Source organism: Pseudophryne corroboree, chromosome 6 (assembly GCF_028390025.1).
Source record: "Pseudophryne corroboree isolate aPseCor3 chromosome 6, aPseCor3.hap2, whole genome shotgun sequence".
NCBI classification, from domain to species: Eukaryota; Metazoa; Chordata; class Amphibia; order Anura; family Myobatrachidae; genus Pseudophryne; species Pseudophryne corroboree.
This window is the reverse complement of record NC_086449.1, coordinates 240,365,335-240,383,702: the sequence shown is the minus strand read 5'-3', so window position 1 is coordinate 240,383,702 and position 18,368 is coordinate 240,365,335. Positions and strand designations below refer to the sequence as shown.

The 18,368-nt window shown below is 47.4% G+C and overlaps 1 protein-coding gene across 3 annotated transcripts in view; it reads left to right on the top strand.

Annotated features, from left to right (window-relative positions):
• The window catches only part of FANCI (FA complementation group I), a 297,155-nt gene that overhangs the window by 173,233 nt on the left and 105,554 nt on the right, over nucleotides 1-18,368 (top strand). For all 3 annotated transcript variants that reach the window (XM_063925787.1, XM_063925788.1, XM_063925786.1), the window contains exon 25: nucleotides 5,705-5,871. In XM_063925787.1, coding sequence (XP_063781857.1) covers nucleotides 5,705-5,871 — 167 coding nt within the window. The remainder of the gene's footprint in view (nucleotides 1-5,704; nucleotides 5,872-18,368) is intronic.

The following is an 18,368-nucleotide window of genomic DNA, read 5'->3' as shown; positions in this document are numbered from 1 at the left end:
TTTACCAGTAGGTTTCTGAAGAAACCGACATATCCCTACGTCGGAGAAACGCGTTAAGGTGGGAGCCACATCAGCAGAGACGGTCCAGCTTGTTTAATCAGCATCCACTTGTGCATACAGTCAGTGCCCCACATTACTATTTGTTCCGTTCGGGACTTGCTGTTGCCTTTGCGGCTGGTCGCCGCCGTCCTCCACCAGTGTGCTGTTCACGACGTCGGATCTCAGCTTGGGACTTTGCACCGCATGTACGGCCGCACGCCACTCCATCACCGCTGACCGTCGGCCTGCCGTTACCCTTGTGCTATAGGGTCTGGCAGTGCTTTCAGGCATCTGCACATTTGTCATATTGTCCGGCATCAGGACACAGCGAGACATCCAATATATATTGGTGAGATATCACAATTTATACAGCGGGAGCACCCATCTCTATAATAATAATAGAGAGTCACTGGTATTTAATGGAGGCTTAATACAGGACACATTTAACCCTTAATTTCATCTGACCATCTTCTGTGGCAATACAGAACTTTGAGGGACTATACCACATTTATGTGGAAATATCCATGCTATATTTGGGACTAAGAACTAACAGCAGTCTCTTACAGGAATAGTATTATGATAAATATAATTTAAAAATCGGGACTATATTATTATAATAATGTGCTGACATACACAATGGTATAAGTTGTCTGATGTTGCAATTTGCATGTTTTTTAGATACTTAAAGTATTTACATTAATATATTAATAAATTGTTTATATATTTTAATTTATGCGCTCTCTTGTATAGTGTATTCTATATTATTATTTCTACGTTTTCAGTGTTTTTCAGATCACTGAGTGAGAGCTGCATATTTTACTTGTGTGGTTACATTTACATACATTTTTTTAGTTTTTTAATCTTCATTTCAAAGCGCCTGTATTGTATTTTCTTTAAATAAGAGTAATTCAATTATTTGCAAAATCCTATTTTCCTTCTCAGGGAAGCATTACTCAGGAGCCAGAATGGCTGGATTCATTTAAGGGAATGGTAGCTAATATTAATTCTGAATTGGCTACTGCCAGACAGGAAAGACAAATGCTTAAAAAAATCTGTGGATGATTTTTTAGTCAATGCTGCTGACCACAGACCAGCTCCTCAGCCCCCCCCGGCTGGTCTCTCATAAACGCACACTCTCACATGTACTCCAACCTGACTCTGAAAATGAAATAGCAGATTTGGAAGAGGTAGAAATGGAAGTAGACACTGGTGACAATACTCTGTCTCAGGGTGTGGAAGCCCTAATATATTCTACTAAGGAAGTCCTCAATATACAAGATAAAGAGACAGAATCTGATGAAGAGTTGTTTTTTAATTTAAAACCTAACTCTACTGCCACTTTTCCTGGCTCCAAGGAATTGAACACACTTTTTAAAGAGGCATGGGTTAATTCTGACAAGAAATTTCAAACCCCTAAGCAGTTGCTGAATTCCTTCCCTTTCCCCCCTGAGGATAGTAAGGTGTGGGAAAACCCTCCGATTGTGGATACCTCAGTGTCCAGGCTGTCACGTAAGATTGTGCTGCCTGTATCTGGTGCTATCTCCCTTAAAGACTTTGCTGACCGTAAAATTGAGACTAAATCCATTTACACTGTAGTAGGAGTCACACAGAGGCCCACCATTGCTTGCGGTTGGATCACAAGGGCCATGGTCAAATGGTCTGGTAAAGTAATTAAGGGGTTTGATACAATGCTTCAGGATGAGATCCTAACAACACATACAGGATGCTGCTAACTTTATGAGTTAGGTAATCAAGGAGATATGCCTCATTAATGCCCGTTCCACGGTTATGGCGGTCTCTGCCTTCAGAGCTCTGGCTGCGACAACGGACAGTGGATGCTGATTCTAAAAAAGGTGTGGAAAATATTCCCTTCACGGGTGATGCCTTGTTTGAACTAAACAAGTGGATTTCTCAAGCACCGGCAGGTAAGTCTGCCTATCTGCTGTCTGCTGCGCCTCCGGATAGACGTCCTTACACCGGTCCCTCTCTACAGTCCTTTCGTAGGGCCAGGGGGGCCTCAAATGCAGCTAGAGGAAATAGAGGTAAAGCTTGCAGACAAGCGGCTGCTGGATCACTGGACCAGACTTCAGGATCTTCTTTCACAAAGCCCTCCACGTGACGGTTGGCCCCAGCTGCTTGGGGAATTTCAGGTGGGTGCTCGACTTTCGGCCAGGTATGAGCGGAGTCCTGCCGGGACCCTTGGGTGAGGGATCTCATAATCCAGAGTTACCGGTGGGAATTTTATGCACTCCCTTCTCACAAATTCTTCAGGTCAAGCTTACCAGCTTCGCCTGTAACAAGAGTTACCTTGTAGGACGCCATTCAAAAACTTCTCCACACACAGGTGATTGTTCTGGTTTGTGGTACCGAACCTGTTTGTGGTACCGAAACCGGACTGTTCGGTACCACCAATCTTGAACCTCAAATCTCTGAACATGTATGTACGTGTGTTCAAGTTCAAGATGGAATCTCTAAAAGCGGTGGTTTCGGGCCTGAAAGAAGGGGAATTCCTTGTATCCCTGGATATCAAGGCTGCATATCTGCACATCCCGATTTGGCCCCTTCATCAAGCTTATCTCAGATTCGCAATACATGACCGCCACTTCCAGTTCCAGGCCTTGCCCTTTAGCCTCTCCACGACTCCGAGGGTGTTCACAAAAGTTATGGCGGAAATGATGCTGCAACTCCACATGATGGGTGTGAACATAGTTCCTTACTTGGACGATCTCCCCATAAAGACAGTGTCCAGGGTGCGTCTGTTACAAAGCATCAGTTTGACTACACGTCTTCTTACGGACCATGGATGGATCCTAATTTTTCAAAAATCACACCTGGAACCATCGCAGAGGCTTCAATTCCTGGGGATGATACTGGACACTGTGTCTCAGAAAGTATTCCTCCCTATGGACAAAGCCTTGACAATTCAGGCTATAATACGCTCTGTGCTCAGGCCCCGCAAGATCTTGGTGCACCTTTACATCCGACTCCTAGGCAAGATGGTGGCCTCCTACGAGGCAATCCAGTACGGCAGGTTCCATGCCCGTCCTTTCCAGCTGGATCTGCTGGACAAGTGGTCAGGGTCTCACCTGCACATGCACCAGAGAAAATCCCTGTCGCCGAACAGGATCTCCCTGTTATGGTGGTTGCAAGTCTCTCACCTTGTGGAGGGTCGGAGTTTCGGAACCCAGTCTTGGACTCTGTTGACAACGGATGCGAGCCTTCGCGGTTGGGGGGATGTGACCCAAGGGGCTCGGTTCCAGGGGAGGTGGTCGAGTCAGGAGTCTTCTCTCCAGATAAATGTTCTGGAACTCAGGGGGCGATTTACAATGCCCTGCTACATGCCTCCTCTTTCCTCCAACATCAAGCCATACAGGTACAGTCGGACAATGCCGCGGCGGTGGCGTACATAAACCGACAGGGAGGAACAAAAAGCAGTGCCGCAATGCGAGAGGTGTCAAGGATACTCCTCTGGGTGCAAACCAACGCAAGGGCCATATCGGCCATATTCATTCTGGGACAACTGGAAAGCAGACTTCCTCAGTAGACACAACCTCCATCCGGGGGTTGAACCCTCAGGTGGTTCAACAAGAAGCTGCGCTGCTATTGTTCCAGAACAAGGGATCCGCAGGCTGCAGCGGTAGATGCACTGATTGCGCCGTGGACTTACCAGTTCGTCTATCTGTTACCTCCCATTCCTCTCATTCCCAGAGTTCTAAAAAGGCTCAAAAGGGAAAACGTTCAAGCAATTCTAATTGCCCCGGATTGGCCTCGCTGGGCTTGGTATGCGGACCTCCTGGCCATGTCTCTCAAAGAGCCCTGGCCTCTACCGCTTCTCAATGATCTTCTTCAACAAGGGCCGTTCCTCTATCCAGACTTTACTGCAGCTACGTTTGATGGCTTGGAAGTTGAGATGTCCAGGGTTATCTCGACTATGGTACAAGCCTGAAAGGTGGTCACATCAAAGCATTACCACCGTATCTGGAAGAAATATGTTTCTTGGTGTGAGGGTAGAAAATATTCTCCTGTGGAATTTCAACTTGGACGTTTTCTGCACTTCCTGCAAGCAGGCGTGGATATGGGCCTACGATTAGGCTCCATGAAAGTTCAGATTTCGGCTCTATCCATATTCTTCCAGAGACAACTGGCTGTAATTCCGGAGGCACAGACTTTCTTAAAGGTTGTCCTTTGCATTCAACCACGCTTTGTTTCTCCCATGGCTCCGTGGGATCTCACTGTGGTCCTGACCTTTATCCAATCGTACTGGTTTGAGCCTTCAAACAGGGTGGACTTGAAATATCTTACTTGGAAGACTGTTATGTTGCTGGCATTGGCCTCTGCAAGGCATGTGTCGGAATTGGGGGACTTATCCTGTAAGTGCCCTTATTTGATATTCACGAGGATAGTTTGGAGCTCAGGACCCACCCACAGTTTTTGCCGAAAGCGATGTCGGCCTTTCACATTAATCAACCGATAGTGGTTCCGGTGATGTTGGACACCTCGGTTGCCCGAAAGTTCTTGGACGTGGTTCGGGCTTTGAGGATTTACGTCAAAAGGACAGCTCGTCATAGGAAGTCTGACTCCCTCTTTGTCCTTTATTTACAACGCTACCAAGATTGGATGTCCTGCAAGGCTGCCGAAGAACAAGCCTGTTGGATAGTCAACCTAAGCCAACGAGCAATGGACATTGCTCGTTGGCTTAGGTTGACTATCCAACAGGCTTGTTCTTCGGCAGCCTTGCCACTGCCGAGTTCTATTCAGGCCCACTCTACTAGGTCGGTGGGTTCTTCCTGGGCAGCTGCCCGTGGCGTCTCGGCCTTACAGTTGTGCTGAGCTGCTACTTGGTCTGGTTCGAACACATTTGTGAAGTTCTATAAGTTCGATAGCTTGGCTGTTGATGACCTTCAATTTTCTCAGGCGGTTTTGCAGGTGTCTCAGCACTCTCCCACCCATTCTGGGAGTTTTGTGACTTCCCCATGGTACTAATACCATCCCAGTATCCCCTAGGACATTAGAGAAAATAGGAATTTAATACCTACCGGTAATTCCTTTTCTCGTAGTCCGTAGGGGATACTGGGCGCCCGCATCAGTGCTTCATGTTACCTGCTTACCAGTTTGTACGTTTTTCCTGGTTGGGTCTCCTGTTGCTGTCCATGTTTCCTGTTCTGGTTAGCGTTGCTATCCTTTGTTACTGTTGTGTGTTGGTTCGTTGCCTCACCGCTGTTGTTACCTATTTCCTTCTCTCTAAGTATGTCCGTCTCCTCGGGCACAGTTTTGCTAGACTGAGTTTGCAGAAGGGGCATAGAGGGGAGGAGCCAGCACACACTGAAGATGTATTAAAGTGCCAGGCTCCAATGGACCCGATCTGTACCCCATGGTACTAATACCTTCCCAGTATCTCCTACTGACTCCGAGACAAGGAATTACCGGTAGGTATTAAATTCCTATTATTGTGGACAGATTCCTAGCAAAAATGGAAAATATAACATACAGTAACATTCTTTATATTGTCCCTTGAACCAGATATTCTGCGTCTTTAATAAAAATGCTCATCTCAGTTTTTAACTAAACTGACTTGTTACCTAGTAAATCAATTTAATTACAAAGATCATGGATTAAATGCAATAGACACTGGAGTTCCTAAAGATCAACCTTTCTATACACACAGGGTGTTAATGTGGCGATACACTTCAATCCCATCTGCTGCTGAGGATTCTGGGAAAAAGGATAAAGGGAAGAATATATCTTTGCTCTGTCTGGAAGGTTTGGCCCAGATATTTTACACGATCCAGCTACACTACCAGCCAAAGATTGCACAGTTTCTTGCAGCATTGGGTAATTTTTATTTTTTATTTTATTTATTTATTTATTTATTTATAAATAATAAATAAGTGCTCAATGTAATGTTTCATACATAAATGGAATTTTATTCTAGATTGATTAATTTCCTCCAATAGATCATTAGGTGATAGACATAGGAAATTGTTGGAGGTAGATACTAAGCGGGGTATTCAATATGTGCCGTTTTTTTGACCAGTCGAAAAAACTGCACTTTGTGCTCGTTTTTAGGTTGAATTTACATTTGATCTATTCAATGCCCGTACCGTTTTTTCGACTGGTCGAAAAATCCAGCACTGGGGAAAACCACGTGCATCTGCGAATTCGTTGCTGATACACGTGTTTTGGCGAATTTGCGGGCATTTTCAACTATTTTTGGCGCAATTTTCATTCATGCCGATTTGACAAAAATAAATAAATAAATGAAACGGCATGGGCGAAAAGGGATTACAAAATGGGCGAAAACACCGGCAATTTAATACCGTGTCGAATTAGTGCAGTTTTCTCCTGCAGGGTCCACAGGATAACATTGGGATATGAGGTCGCGACAGCGAATTGGCACCAAACGATCAAAGCTTTCTGCCTCCCTATATCCCCGCCTCCTGGCTCAGCCAATTCAGTTTTTTGTTTGGTGCAGCAGGAGCCGGACCATGGTCAATGGGCTGCTGGTTTTTAGCTGCCATAAGCTTTTTATTATTTTATTTTTATAGTCTTACTATTTTTTTGAGCGATCTTTCTAAAAAAGCATCTTATACGTACCGTAGAAAGAGTCGCTCCAACAACTCCCCGCCGGGTCGCGACAACGCTTACCCACGTGTACAGTGCTGTTTCAGCGGGCGTCTGTGTAGGATGTACTAGCAAGTCCAGCAGACGTTACCAGGCTGTGTCCGGAGCATGGAGAGAAGGTAAGGCATTGGTTCCGCTTAGTAGGGGAAATGCGAGACACAGCGGCACTGTTTCGGGACGGAGACTACCGAACAGTCGCTGACGCTGCTGCCACCTCGGGTGCAGCAGCGCTAGGTTTCAGGGATCATAGGCTCCAGGGGTAGTATGAGGCCGCGATCCCTAGGGTTGATGTCAGCAGTGGGGAGTAAGATGCTCCCTTGGTCGCCCCTCCTCCCCAGTTCATGACCAGTTTCCTCCTAGTTTCCCGACACGGACTGAGTCTGAGATGCTGTGTATCTAAAAAGACCCAGTCGCAGCATAGGCGGCTGTATGACTGGTGCGTCGGTGTTCACTTGGGCGTCTGTGTTCACTATAGGTTAACGGGGCAGTTGTGTACACTAATTGCATCTGGATCCACTCAACGTTCACTAACGTATTGATCGATCCTTGAAACGGGGTGAAGTTTCCCACTCACTTGAGCCGGGTGATACAGCACTAATGGCCTAATTCAGACCTGATTGTAGATGTGCTAAACTTAGCAAATCTACAATCAGTTTCACAGACGTGCGGGGGGACGCCCAGTACAGGGCTAATCTGCCCCGCATGTCTGGCTCTGCCCCCCTTTCTTCCCCCGCACATGTACAAAACGCATCGCATGGCGGCGATGCTTTTGTACCTGAGTAGCTCCCTACCAGCGCACCGTCTGGGAATGCCTGCCTTGCCCAGACCGTGCCAACAAAACGGCGACCGAACGCCGCCGGCCCCCTTCAGGCAGAGGTGATCAGAGGGCTGAGATGGCCAGGGGGGAGGCCAACTTCTTCAGTTTGCACAGATCTGGCAGCAGTCTACCACAGATGCTTGGGTGCAAGAAGCGGTATCTCACGGTTATGCGTCTTCTTTCAAGAAACACCCTCCTCAAAGGTTTTTATTGTACCAGCCCATCTTCAGTGGAAACGAAGGCCAGGGCTTTGCAAGAGGCATTTCAGAAGTTGCTTCAGTCAGGAGTGATAATTCCAGTTCCTCCTGCACAATGAGGACAAGGTTTTTTTTCCAACCTGTTTCCAGTCCAGAAGCCAAATGGGTCGTTACGGCCCATACTCAATCTCAAAGTGCTGAACAAGTACATTTGGGTGCCTCGGTTTCATATGGAGACTTTACGTTCCATTATTTTGGCCATGGAGCCGTAGGATTTTATGGTATCCCTGGATATCCAGGATGCTTACCTTCATGTTCCTATAGCACTGTCCCATCAGCGCTATCTCAGGTTTGCTATCCTCCAGCAACATTTTCAGTTTCAGGCCCTACCATTTGGACTGGCCACAGCTCCCAGAGTGGTCACTAAAATTATGGTGGTAATGGCATATTATCTCCGTCAGCAGGGGATAAGGATTTTTCCATACCTCAACGACTTATTAATCCTGGCACAATCTCAGGAATTACTTCAGTGTCATCTGCAATAGACAATAGCGTGTTTGCAGAGACACGGTTGGCTCATAAATTGGGCAAAGTCGTCCATGGTTCCGTGACAACGGATAACTCACTTGGGGGCTAAGCGGAACCGATGCCTTACCTTCTCCCCGTGCTCCGGCCACAGCCTGGTAACGTCTTATGGACCTGCTAGTATGTCCGACACAGACGCCCGCCGAAACAGCACTGTACTTGTGGGTAAGTGTTGTCGTGACCCGGCGGAGAGTTGTTGGAGCGACTCTTTCTAATATGCATATTAGACGCTGTTTAGAAAGATCACTCAACAAAATAGTAAGACTATAAAAATAAATTAAGTAAGATTAGGGCAGCTAAAAAACAGCAGCCCTCTGACCATGGTCCGGCTCCTGCCGCACCAAACAAAAAACTGATTTTATATATGGACGGGCCTGTTGCATCCTGGGAGGCCGGAAAGCTTTGATCGATTAGTGCCAATCCGCTGACGCTCCATCATATCCCATTGTAATCCTGTGGATAACCTGTGGACCCTACCGGATAAATCCAAAATTCAGTCAAGGATTCAGGAGGTGCTACACAATCAAAGGGTATCCATTCACGCAGCAGTGCATGTGATGGGATTGATGGTGTCGACATTCGACATGGTGGAGTATGCTCAGTTCCACTCGAGGCCTCTGCAACGTTTGATCCTTTCCAAATGTAATGGTTTTCATCAGACAATAAAAACGCAGACTATGGTCCTTCCTCTGGAAGTAAAGAGGTCATTAGCCTGGTGGCTACAGACATCCCATCTGGACAAAGGGAGACCCTTTTGGATATCAGATTGGGAAATTCTGACAATGGATGCCAGCCTTCAGGGCTTGGGAGCGGTGTCAGGAAGGATTTGCTTCCAGGGGCAGTGGACCAAGGAAGAGATTTGCCTGCCAATAAATATATTGGAAATTTGAACTTCGAGCCATATATATGGTACTTATTCAGGCCAAGGACATCCTTCAGGGGAAACCAGTCCAAATCTGCTCGGACAATGCAATGGCAGTAGCGTACCACAACCATATGGGAGGAACTCGCACTCAAAACGCAGTGAAGGAGGTTAGCCGCACGTTAAAGTGGGCAGAACTTCATCATCCAGCCTTGTCCGCAGTGTTCATTCCGGGAGTCCTAAACTTGGAAGCAGATTTTCTCAGTCGACACGCCATTCATGCAAATAAATGGGCTTTACACCCCGAGGTCTTCCAAACTCTGGTAGACGGGCTTCCGGAAATAGATCTCATGGCGTCCCGTCAGAACTTCAAAGTTCCCACATACGGGTCAAGAACAAAGGATCCCAGCGCGACCTTTGTGGATGCCCTGTCAGTGAGATGGGACTTTCGTCTGGCCTATGTGTTTCCACCAATCGCCCTGTTACCCTTCCTCAGCTCGCATTTATTACCGAATATGGCAAGCTTATATTCAATGGTGCAGTAACCGGAAATTTGATCCTAGGTCTTTCAGAGTTTCCAAAGTCTTAGCATTCCTTCAGGCAGGAATGGACAAAGGTCTACGGGTGGCTTCCTTGAGAGTGCAAGTGTCAGCATTGACTATATGGTTCCAAAAGAAAATTGCTAACCTACAGGATGTGCCTACTTTTTTCCAGGGAATGCTGCACATTCAACCTCCTTTTTCTCTAACGTCCTAGTGGATGCTGGGGACTCCGTAAGGACCATGGGAATAGACGGGCTCCGCAGGAGACAGGGCACTTTAAGAAAGATTTTGGATACTGGTGTGCTCTGGCTCCTCCCTCTATCTCCCTCCTCCAGACCTCAGTTTGAATCTGTTCCCGGACGAGCTGGGTGCTACTTAGTGAGCTCTCCTGAGCTTGCTATAAGAAAGTATTTTGTTAGGTTTTTTTATTTTCAGGGAGATCTGCTGGCAACAGACTCTCTGCAGCTTGGGACTGAGGGGAGAGAAGCAGCCCTACTCACTGAAGATAGGTCCTGCTTCTTAGGCTACTGGACACCATTAGCTCCAGAGGGATCGTACACAGGATCTCACCCTTTGTCGTCCGATCCCGGAGCCGCGCCGCGGTCCCCCTCGCAGAGCCGGAAGACAGAAGCCGATGACAGAAGCAAGAAGACTTCAAAAGCGGCGGCAGAAGACTCCAGTCTTCAAACTGAGGTAGCGCACAGCACTGCAGCTGTGCGCCATTGCTCCCACATTAAACCCACACACTCCGGTCACTGTAGGGTGCAGGGCGCAGGGGGGGCGCCCTGGGCAGCAATTAGGAACCTCTTGGCAAAAAGTAGCATATATACAGTTGGGCACTGTATATATGCATGAGCCCCCGCCATTATTTTACACACAAACGCGGGACAGAAGGCCGCCGCTGAGGGGGCGGGGCTTCTTCCTCAGCGCTCACCAGCGCCATTTTCTCTCCACAGCTCCGCTGAGAGGAAGCTCCCCAGGCTCTCCCCTGCAGAAACACGGTAGAAAGAGGGTAAAAATAGAGGGGGGGGCACATAAATTAGGCGCAAAAAGCTTTATATACAGCAGCTACTGGGTTAACACTAAGTTACTGTGTGATTGCTGATTCATATAGCGCTGGGGTGTGTGCTGGCATACTCTCTCTCTGTCTCTCCAAAGGGCCTTGTGGGGGAACTGTCTTCAAAAAGAGCATCCCCTCTGTGTGTGGTGTGTCGGTACGCTTGTGTCGACATGTTTGACGAGGAAGGCTATGTGGAAGCAGAGCGGGAGCAAATGAATGTGGGGTCGCCGCCGACGGCGCCGACACCTGATTGGATGGATATGTGGAAGGTTTTAAATGATAATGTTAATTCCTTGAATAAAAGGTTGGATAAAGTTGAAACCTTAGGACAGTCAGGGTCTCAGCCCATGCCTGATCCTATGTCGCCGAGGCCGTCAGAGTCTCAGAAGCGCCCACTATCCCAAATTGTTGACACAGACACAGACACGGAGTCTGACTCCAGTGTCGATTGCGATGATGCAAAGTTACAGCCTAAATTGGCTAAAGCTATACGTTATATGATTATAGCAATGAAGCAGGTGTTGCACATCACAGAGGAAACCCCAGTCCCTGACAAGAGGGTTCATATGTATGGGGAAAAAAGGCAGGAGGTGACCTTTCCCCCTTCACATGAGCTAAATGAGTTATGTGAAAAGGCTTGGGAATCTCCAGATAAGAAACTGCAGATTTCCAAACGGATGCTTATGGCGTATCCTTTCCCGCCAACGGACAGGTTGCGTTGGGAATCCTCCCCTAGGGTGGATAAAGCTCTAACACGCTTATCCAAGAGGGTAGCCCTGCCGTCACAGGATACGGCCACCCTAAAAGATGCTGCGGATAGAAAGCAAGAGGGTACCCTGAAGTCCATTTATACACATTCATGTACCTTGCTAAGGCCGGCAATTGCGTCGGCCTGGGTGTGTAGTGCTGTAGCAGCATGGACGGATACCTTATCTGAGGAACTGGATACCTTAGACAAGGATACTATATTAATGACCCTGGGGCATATGAAAGACGCTGTCCTATATATGAGAGATGCTCAAAGAGACATTAGCCTACTGGGCTCTAGAATAAATGCAATGTCGATTTCTGCCAGAAGGGTCCTGTGGACTCGGCAATGGACAGGCGATGCCGACTCAAAAAGGCACATGGAGGTTTTACCTTACAAGGGTGAGGAATTGTTTGGGGAGGGTCTCTCGGACCTGGTCTCCACAGCTACTGCTGGAAAGTCAAATTTTTTGCCATATGTTCCCTCACAACCTAAGAAAGCACCGTATTACCAAATGCAGTCCTTTCGTTCACAAAAAGGCAAGAAAGTCCGAGGTGCGTCCTTTCTTGCCAGAGGAAAGAAGCTGCACAACACAGCTAGTTCCCAGGAACAGAAGTCCTCCCCGGCTTCTACTAAATCCACCGCATGACGCTGGGGCTCCAAAGGCGGAGCTAGGCCCGGTGGGGGCGCGTCTCCGAAATTTCAGCCACAAGTGGGTTCACTCCCAGGTGGATCCCTGGGTAATAGAGATTGTGTCTCAGGGATACAAGCTGGAATTCGAGGAGATGCCCCCTCACCGATACCTCAAATCGGCCCTGCCAGCTTCCCCCTTAGAGAGGGAAATTGTGTTAGCTGCAATTCACAAATTGTATCTTCAGCAGGTGGTGGTCAAGGTTCCCCTCCTTCAACAAGGAAAGGGTTATTATTCGACCATGTTTGTGGTTCCGAAACCGGACGGTTCGGTCAGACCCATATTGAATTTAAAATCCCTGAACATATACCTGAAAAGGTTCAAGTTCAAGATGGAATCGCTCAGAGTGGTCATCGCAAGCCTGAAAGGGAGGGATTTTATGGTGTCTCTGGACATAAAGGATGCATACCTTCATGTCCCCATTTATCCACCTCATCAGGCGTACCTCAGATTTGTGGTACAGGATTGTCATTACCAATTCCAGACGTTGCCGTTTGGTCTCTCCACGACACCGATAATTTTTACCAAGGTAATGGCGGAAATGATGGTGCTCCTACGAAAGCAGGGGGTCACAATTATCCCATACTTGGACGATCTCCTCATAAAGGCGAGGTCCAGAGAGCAGTTGCTGATCAGCGTAGCACGCTCTCGGGAAGTGTTACAACAGCACGGCTGGATTCTAAATATTCCAAAGTCGCAGTTGATTCCTACGACTCGTCTGCCCTTCTTGGGCATGATTCTGGACACAGACCAGAAGACGGTTTATCTCCCGATGGAGAAGGCTCAGGAGCTCATGACACTGGTCAGAGACTTATTAAAACCAAAACAGGTGTCGGTGCATCACTGCACGCGAGTCCTGGGAAAGATGGTGGCATCATACGAGGCCATTCCCTTTGGCAGATTCCATGCGAGGACCTTTCAATGGGATCTGTTGGACAAGTGGTCCGGATCACATCTACAGATGCATCGGCTGATCACCCTATCCCCCAGGGCCAGGGTGTCTCTCCTGTGGTGGCTGCAGAGTGCTCACCTTCTCGAGGGCCGCAGATTCGGCATTCAGGACTGGGTCCTGGTGACCACGGATGCAAGCCTCCGAGGGTGGGGGGCAGTCACACAGGGAAGAAATTTCCAAGGTCTGTGGTCAAGTCAGGAGACTTGCCTTCACATCAATATCCTGGAACTAAGGGCCATATACAACGCCCTAAGTCAAGCAGAGACCCTGCTTCGCGACAAATCGGTGCTGATTCAGTCAGACAACATCACTGCAGTGGCTCATGTAAACCGCCAAGGCGGCACAAGGAGCAGGGTGGCGATGGCGGAAGCCACCAAAATTCTTCGCTGGGCGGAGAATCACGTCAGAGCACTGTCAGCAGTGTTCATTCCGGGAGTGGACAACTGGGAAGCAGACTTCCTCAGCAGGCATGACCACCACCCGGGAGAGTGGGGACTTCATCAAGAAGTCTTCACGCAGATTGCAAGTCGGTGGGAACTGCCACAGGTGGACATGATGGCATCCCGCCTCAACAAAAAGCTACAGAGGTATTGCGCCAGGTCAAGAGACCCTCAGGCGATAGCTGTAGACGCACTAGTGGGTGTTCCAGTCGGTTTATGTATTTCCTCCTCTTCCTCTCATACCCAAGGTGCTGAGAATCATAAGAAAAAGAGGAGTGAGAACAATACTCATTGTTCCGGATTGGCCAAGAAGGACTTGGTATCCAGATCTGCAAGAAATGCTCACAGAGGACCTATGGCCTCTGCCTCTAAGACAGGACTTGTTGCAACAGGGGCCCTGTCTGTTCCAAGACTTACCGCGGCTGCGTTTGACGGCATGGCGGTTGAACGCCGGATCCTAGCAGAAAAAGGCATTCCGGATGAGGTTATTCCTACGCTGATAAAGGCTAGGAAGGACGTGACGGCTAAACATTATCACCGTATATGGCGAAAATATGTGGCTTGGTGTGAGGCCGGGAAGGCCCCTACGGAGGAATTCCAGCTGGGCCGTTTCCTTCACTTCCTACAGTCAGGAGTGACTTTGGGCCTGAAATTGGGTTCCATTAAGGTCCAGATTTCGGCCCTATCCATTTTCTTTCAAAAGGAACTGGCTTCTCTTCCTGCAGTTCAAACGTTTGTAAAGGGAGTGCTGCATATTCAGCCCCCTTTTGTGCCTCCAGTGGTGGCACCTTGGGATCTTAACGTGGTGTTGAGTTTCCTGAAGTCACACTGGTTTGAGCCACTCTAGACCGTGGAGTTAAAATTTCTCACGTGGAAGGTAGTCATGCTATTAGCCTTGGCTTCAGCTAGGCGTGTGTCAGAATTAGCGGCTTTGTCACATAAAAGCCCCTATCTGGTTTTCCATATGGACAGGGCAGAATTGCGGACCCGTCCACAATTTCTACCAAAAGTGGTGTCATCTTTTCATATGAACCAACCTATTGTGGTGCCTGTGGCTACTCGTGACTTGGAGGATTCCGAGTTACTAGATGTGGTCAGGGCTTTGAAGGTTTATGTAGACAGAACGGCTAGAGTCAGGAAAACTGAGTCGCTGTTTATCCTGTATGCATCCAACAAGCTGGGTGCTCCTGCTTCAAAGCAAACTATTGCTCGCTGGATCTGTAACACGATTCAGCAGGCTCATTCTGCGGCTGGATTGCCGCTTCCAAAATCAGTAAAAGCCCACTCCACAAGGAAGGTGGGCTCCTCTTGGGCGGCTGCCCGAGGGGTCTCGGCATTACAGCTTTGCAGAGCAGCTACTTGGTCAGGTTCGAACACTTTTGCAAAGTTTTACAAGTTTGATACCCTGGCTGAGGAGGACCTTGTGTTTGCTCATTCGGTGCTGCAGAGTCATCCGCACTCTCCCGCCCGTTTGGGAGCTTTGGTATAATCCCCATGGTCCTTACGGAGTCCCCAGCATCCACTAGGACGTTAGAGAAAATAAGATTTTACTTACCGGTAAATCTATTTCTCGTAGTCCGTAGTGGATGCTGGGCGCCCGTCCCAAGTGCGGACTTCTTCTGCAATACTTGTATATAGTTATTGCTTAAATAAGGGTTATGTTGTGGTTGCATCGGGGTTGATCTGATGCTCCGTTGTTGTTCATACTGTTAACTGGGTAAGTTTATCACAAGTTACGTGTGATTGGTGTGACTGGTATGAGTCTTGCCCTGGATTCCAAAATCCTTTCCTTGTACTGTCAGCTGTTCCGGGCACAGTTTCTCTAACTGAGGTCTGGAGGAGGGACATAGAGGGAGGAGCCTGAGCACACCAGTATCCAAATTCTTTCTTAAAGTGCCCTGTCTCCTGCGGAGCCCGTCTATTCCCATGGTCCTTACGGAGTCCCCAGCATCCACTACGGACTACGAGAAATAGATTTACCGGTAAGTAAAATCTTATTTTTTCCTCTTACAGTGCCTTGGGACTTAAGTTTAGTCCTAAAGGCCCTTCAAGTTGCCCCATTTGAACCACTAAAACGAGTGGATCTTAAATGGTTGACAGCTAAAGTCCTCTTTCTACTGGCTATTGCTTCAACTAGAATAGTTTCAGATTTAGAGGCATTGTTATGTCGTCCTTCTTTTCTGATTTTTTTTAATCCAGACAGAGCTGTTCTCAGAACCAAATCTGGTTATCTTCCTAAGGTGGATTCTAAATTCCATCTTAACGAAGAAATTGTAGTCGCGGCCTTCCAAGAGCCGGATCTTTCTTCGGGAGATGCATCGTTGGACGTAGTCCGTGCCTTAAGGATCTACGTGGATCGTACCAGTGCCATCAGAAAAACAGACACTCTCTTTGTTCTCTACAGATTTCACAAGAGAGGATGACCTGCTGATAAGCAGACACTGGGGAGGTGGCTTCGGGTGACGGTTTCAGAAGCATATTCTCAAGCTGATCTCCCTGTTCCGGCTAATGTCTCTGCTCACTCTACTCGTAAAGTAGGTCCGTCATGGGCAGCACAAAATGGTGCTTCAGCAGAACAGATATGTAAGGCAGCCACATGGTCTTCCATTAACACATTCATTAGACATTATGCCTTTGATACCTTTGCCTCTCAGGACACTGAATTCCGGCGAAGGATTCTCCTGTCCAATCAGGAGTGTCCCCACCACTAAATTGCTTTGGGACATCCCAATGTTATCCTGTGGATAACCTGTGGACCCTGCAGGAGAAATAATCGTTATGGTAGAGTTAGCATTGATAACTCTATTTCTCCCAAATCCACAGGAATCCCACCCTGACGCACCTGATATGAGGATTCTTTCACTTACTAACCTCTTCCTTCTTGTACGGAAGGGTGTGCATGTGTGTTCTTCTCGTCTGATTAGGGCTCTCTATGATGCTCCTGCCTTGAGCTTTGGAAAACAACTGAATTGCCTGAGCCAGGAGGCGGGGATATAGGGACGGGCCCGTAACATTCTGGGAGGCCGAAAGCTTTGATCGTTTGGTGCCAATCTGCTGTCGCTACCTATATCCCAATATTATCCTATGGATCCTGTGGACTTAGGAGAAATAGAGTTATCAACGGTAAGTCTACAATAACGATTATTTTTCGACCAGTCAAAAAAAACGGCACTTAATTGAATACCCCTATAAATATTTAAAAGAATAAGCTCCACCTTCCTCACTCTTTCACGGACCACTCACTTTGAACTTTCACCAGGGATACCTGACAGGTGAAAGTGATCACTCCCCTGGTGGTTTTCATAGATCAGCAGAAGTCCAAATCTTAAATACCACCTTAGGGCAAATAGAAAGTAGAACCATGTCTTATTTCAGGTGGAAAATAAGTCACATTCTGAGGGAATAAAATAGTATATGTCAAAGAACCACTTTATCCTGAAGAAGAGCATGTATCAAAGTAGGGTAGAAGATTATGTGCCCTTTTATGCATGACATTAGAACGAGTCCCTAATTTATTTTGCATGTTCTCTATCTCAGGCTAAATTGCTCAATTTGAGCTGTTGGCCATTTGAGCTGGTGTGTGTGTGTGTGTGTGTGTGTGTGTGTGTGTGTGTGTGTGTGTGTGTGTAGATAGATAACCAAAGACAGTACATAATAATGTGGAATAAAAGCAGCACTCAACATAGGCTAGTCATAATAATAAATACAAAACATAACTGCAAAAATTCCAAAATTACATGCACAATATAAACCAAAGATTGGGCTCATACAGAAATCCGACAAAGGTAAAAACATCATACAAAAGGATAGGTGGGACAGCAGAATAGGAAAGAAGGTGGGCGTTGGAAGCCCAAAAATGCAGTTGACTAGAATAACTGGAAGGGGGTTCAGCAGGAAAGGCAGCTATAAGAGTCCTATCAGGGGGAGGTGTCTAGGCTCAGCCAGCATTCATTAGGTAGGGTTGTGAGGACCTGAATTCCAGCCTTGGGTGCCAAGTGGAGAAAAACTCCTGATTTCTGAACGGCCTTATACGGATTTCCTCCAAAGACATATACAAGTCTATTCTGGCGACCAATTCCTTAAGTGTGAAGGGGGGATGGGAAGTGCAATGCCAGCGAACTGGGATCACGTATTTCACAGCACTATTGAGAAACTTTAACAAGGACTTTTTATAAATTGACAGAGTACTAGGGTATAGGTTAAGAAGCCAGAAAGAGGGATCAGATGGATAAGTATATCCAGGGTTACGGGGCATAGTCACGCACTATGGTTATTATAAAAAAGAGGGGTTAATCGGAACGGTAGTCAGCAACTTCAGTCAAAATTTTATACAAAATAATCGTGCATAGGAGACCACAAATAGGTTGAACCCGATGGACAATTGTCTTTTTTCAACCTAAGATACTATGTTACTATGTTTTTTTAGATGAAGCCTCCCCACCCACTATCAACTTAGAGGGGTGGAGTAGGCAAAGGGGCCAGACACATATCATCCTCAAAGGGAGTCAGAGGTCTGGTACAGGCTGAGCAGAGCTCCCATCCTTGCACAAAATTCTTCAGTTGTAAATATCTCCAAATCTCAGCTGCAGGAAGGTCCCATTTGATTTGCAAAACAGAGCAGGAAGACATCCTAACACCCCCCTCTCCTGTCCACCAGCTGGCGAGCTCACCGCACCCCTTGTGGTATCCATCTTGAGAAGGTTTAACTGGCAGCACAAAGGGAAAAATCAGGGTTGTTGAACGGGCGGTCAGAGTGGAAAAGTTAGAGGTTGTTTCACATCCTATTATAGGCCCCACCCTAGCCCGCTGGAATA